Source organism: Lactuca saligna, chromosome 1 (genome assembly GCF_052625555.1).
Source record: "Lactuca saligna cultivar CGN05327 chromosome 1, ASM5262555v1, whole genome shotgun sequence".
NCBI classification, from domain to species: Eukaryota; Viridiplantae; Streptophyta; class Magnoliopsida; order Asterales; family Asteraceae; genus Lactuca; species Lactuca saligna.
In genome coordinates, this window is record NC_136417.1 from 148,341,467 (window position 1) to 148,345,547 (window position 4,081).

Genomic DNA, 4,081 nt, shown 5'->3' on the forward strand with positions numbered 1-4,081 from the left:
ATTTTTCGAGTTATAGAACTCCAGGAAATGGCGTTTAAAGATTTGCATCTAATTGACTTGAAATTTTTCATTTTTCGACTTTTACAAATATTTTTACCAAAAATATTTCGATTATGAAATTGAATAATAAACATTATGAGTTAAAAAAATGTTTTCGGTATTTTCATCTTAGGAGTGCAAGTACATCAACGAATCAAATCGATTTATGTAGTTTAAGAATAAATCAGTGTTATAATGGTTTGGTTTCTTTTAACGGTTGTATCTTTTACATATAAACTTCATTTTGGATGCTCTTTTTATTTTTGGAAACAGGTGAACATGTACTATAAGACTAGAATGTTTGCTTTGTTCACAACTGCTTAATATGAAATTTCAATTTTTCAAACATATTACCTAGGGTTGCAATTTGTATTATATGATTTGTCTGATATTTTCCACAGTTGATGGGATGAAACCATATGATATCTTATTTTAATTATAGCGACTATTTATTCTTCAAAATTTGCATTAAAGCTCAATAAATCAATTTACAAATAAAATTACGATTAATTGATTGTCTATAGTTTTAGACCTAAATCATAGGATGTCATGATCCTCGTCAACCTAAAATTTTCTAAGTCGATATTTATCTTCGGTGCCGAACGATTGCAACATAAAACCATTTTTCATCATATGATAATTGATGAACAAATCATCCATAAAGTTTTAAAAAATCAAACCCACCCAATGTCAACAAATACTGAAAGAATTTAAATCTTCTTAATTCTTTTTCACTAGGTTTCCTTACTTTAGCAATCTATTAAGCTTCGCTCTATTCATCAATACCATATATAAAGAAACTTTCCCTGATTCAAACAAACAAATGAAAAAAGAAAAATTAAACCAATGCAATGTAGAGGGAGGAAACGTAGATATGTCAGATATTTATTTACCTCATACTCCATTAAAACCATATAAATGATGTTTAATTCTAATGCCTTTACGTACATATATTGCTTTTATAACAAAGAACAACGTTGATTATGATGTCTCATCTAAACAAAACACATAAATAAACAACCGGTAAACTAAAAACATGAACAAAATCAATAACACGTAAATCAGCAACCCATAAAATATTAACATCAACAAAATCAATAAGATACGCTAAAAATCATATGATGACCACAGTTAACATTATTTTTTGAATATATTTTCCAAGATACCTTTGCAAAACAAATGATTACAATGCTAGATGGAAGATCAAAGGCTGCCACTAAACAGCCAAATACATCCCGTAAGAACAGCCAACCGAAGAGCCACCCCTATCGAATGCCACCTCGGAAACTGATGTGTTTGGGATGTTGTTATTTCCATATTGAGCTGAATTAGGCATGTCACGTAGCTTATACTTAAACACTCCTTTCAATAAATCGGCAAAAGTTCTCTTAAATTATACATGCTATATAATATCTTTACTTGTAGACAATAGTGCATCAACTTTTAATTTCGACTTGGGTAGTTGCCACTTTATGAATATACATAACAAAAGTTAAATTACTTAATCATACATCACACAATCACTTGTTTTGTGCACAGACAAGAAAAGCATACAAACACACAGAAACATAAATAACTTCAAATTTTGAACCAAGAACAACCTCATAAACATCATCTTTTAAAACGCAAACTCCACACATGAATGTTGTAAACTAATCATCCTTCCCAAGTAGCGCAAGAAGGAACCTCTTGTAATGACCTGAAGTTTCCTTTGTGATAACTTGATCAAGTGGCACACTGTTCCTCTTGTGATATTGCTCCATGATAATCTCTAGATCTTTCTCAGCTCGTGTAACGATAACCCGAGTTAGTGCATCCTCGTTAGTCCCACTACTGTTAATTGCATTACGGATCACCTATACGATGGCATACGTCCAATAAGCATAGATGGTATTGCACAAATGATAATATTGGTAGTTTGTCGTCATATGGTACATTTTTGTCTAATTATTTTACCAACTACACTTTTTTTATCAACCATTTCATATTTTAGACTGAATTTATTGCATGAATTTAAATATTTTTGTAATTTATTACTTGTTATTTTATCACCTATTAAAATTTATAAAGTATTAATTACATATTATAAATATGTGTTTTGAAATGTGTTTTATGTGAAATATTGGCATTTAGGTGCTTATTTGATTATAAATTTGGTAGTCGGCCTTTAAATATAGAGTTTGAATAGGATTCTTGTGCATGTGTTTTATAAGACGATTGAAAATGGCTGATAGCACTAGTCCATGTGTGTTAATGGATTAGTGCATGGTGTCAAACACCTGAATAAAGAAAAAAGCTAACCTTTTCAAAGTACTTAATCGGGTCACTCATACATCTAATCGTGGTACGTAGCGTTTTTGTGTACCCATTGTCTCTATCATCCTTCAAGTGCTGTAATGGTTAAGAAAAACATTGAGTTTTCAACATATCGACGATTTTTTTATAATAAAAATACATAAAAACATCGTATCTTATCAACGAAATTCCTATATACCTTGGTCATACTGCAACCATGTTCATCTTTATAATGATTCAAAGTAGCCATGAGTTGCGGCTTGCTCCTTGTAGTGATAATTCGGAGGATTTCTTCATGGTTAAATGTTTTCTCTTCAATGGCATTACGAAGAATGATTGACTCAGACTTTGCCAATTTCAAGTTCACTTCATCACCTTGGTACCTATGTATGCTCACCAAACCAACAAGTAACTGTACCAAAGATAAATATCATCTGTTACATGTGCTATTTTTATATATTTTATTAAAACGGAAATCAAACCAATACGACTCGCCTTTCGGAGATCGTCAGAAGTATGCGAAGCAATGTCTTCTTCCAAAGAACGCTTGTAGCGGCATTGATAGGCTCGCTTGACATCAAAAAGCTCCTCCGGAGAAAGAGTGGACGACAGTTCAATGAACACTCTATGATCTCGGTGATCCTTCCGAAGAGCTACATTTGCTAGCACTGCATTCCGATCTGCAGGATCCAAATTCCATCGGTACACTGCTCTCTACATACATCGATTAACCCATACACATAATATTCATAAGATTACACCCACAAAAAAGAAGAAAAAAAAACACAGTAGAATATCATCACGAATACCTCAAAATCACCAGATAGCTCATGTTCAAGCCTCTTCACAAGATCCTCGTCATACATATCTTGGTAAGCCTCCCTTATCAGTTTCCTTTGAGTAGCATTTCGATGTGCCAGAATCGCTATTACAGCTTTTTCATCGGTTCCCCATCCTGTTCATATGAAAGCAAATAAATATATAAATGAGCAGGGAGATTAATATAAGTTATAGGACGAAGAAAGATTAGAGAGATAAGATCTAGAACCATGGCAGGCCTTTTTAAGAAGCTCAGCATCGACACCACGATAAGCATCTTCAACGGTTACGATGGTGGCCATGGCTTTCTTTGTATTAGGGTTTTGAGATAAACCAACGAATTTACTGGGAAACGAAGTCGAATGTACTAGGTTTTTGAGATAAACCTAGGGGTGAGTGCGGTGCGCTTCGGTGCGGTTATTAGCCAAAACCTCACCACTAACCGCAAATGCGGTTATTCCATTGTCAAAACCGTTTGGTGCGGTTATTTTTGCGGTGCGGTTAGGCGGTTATTTTTGCGGTGCGGTTTTGTTTTTCTTGTGTTGCGGTTATTAACCGTATTGATTTGGTGCGGTTATTTGTGTGTTTTTTAACCACAATTTAGAGCTCAAACTGTTTTAAGAGTTCAAACATGTTACTTGTAATAATAATAAAAAACCATAATGTATAAAACAATTAACTTAAATCACAAACAATTAATATTTTAAAAACGTCAAGTCAATACTAATTAACAATAAATTTCTTAAAATTGTCTAATTTCATCATTTTTCAAAGTTAAGCATAACAAAAAACCATACTTTTGTGTTCTAGTATTTTATTCATCTCGCATTAATGAAACTTGTCTTATTTCTAATATTCAATATATTAATAATTAATAAAAAAAGTTGTATATAATGTATGCGGTGCGGTGCGGTTTTTTTTGCGGTTT

At 32.6% G+C, this 4,081-nt stretch overlaps 1 protein-coding gene across 1 annotated transcript; it reads right to left on the reverse strand.

Moving 5' to 3' along the window:
- Positions 1-1,677: 1,677 nt before the first annotated feature.
- LOC145001053 (annexin-like protein RJ4) lies at positions 1,678-3,486 on the reverse strand. The gene is made up of 6 exons (XM_078960387.1): positions 3,383-3,486; positions 3,144-3,289; positions 2,830-3,048; positions 2,534-2,746; positions 2,341-2,430; positions 1,678-1,895 (listed from the first exon to the last, which is right to left on the reverse strand). The coding sequence occupies exons 1-6, from the start codon at positions 3,453-3,455 to the stop codon at positions 1,692-1,694; spliced, it is 945 nt and encodes a 314-aa protein (XP_078816513.1). The 5' UTR covers positions 3,456-3,486; the 3' UTR covers positions 1,678-1,691.
- Between the last annotated feature and the right edge of the window lie 595 nt (positions 3,487-4,081).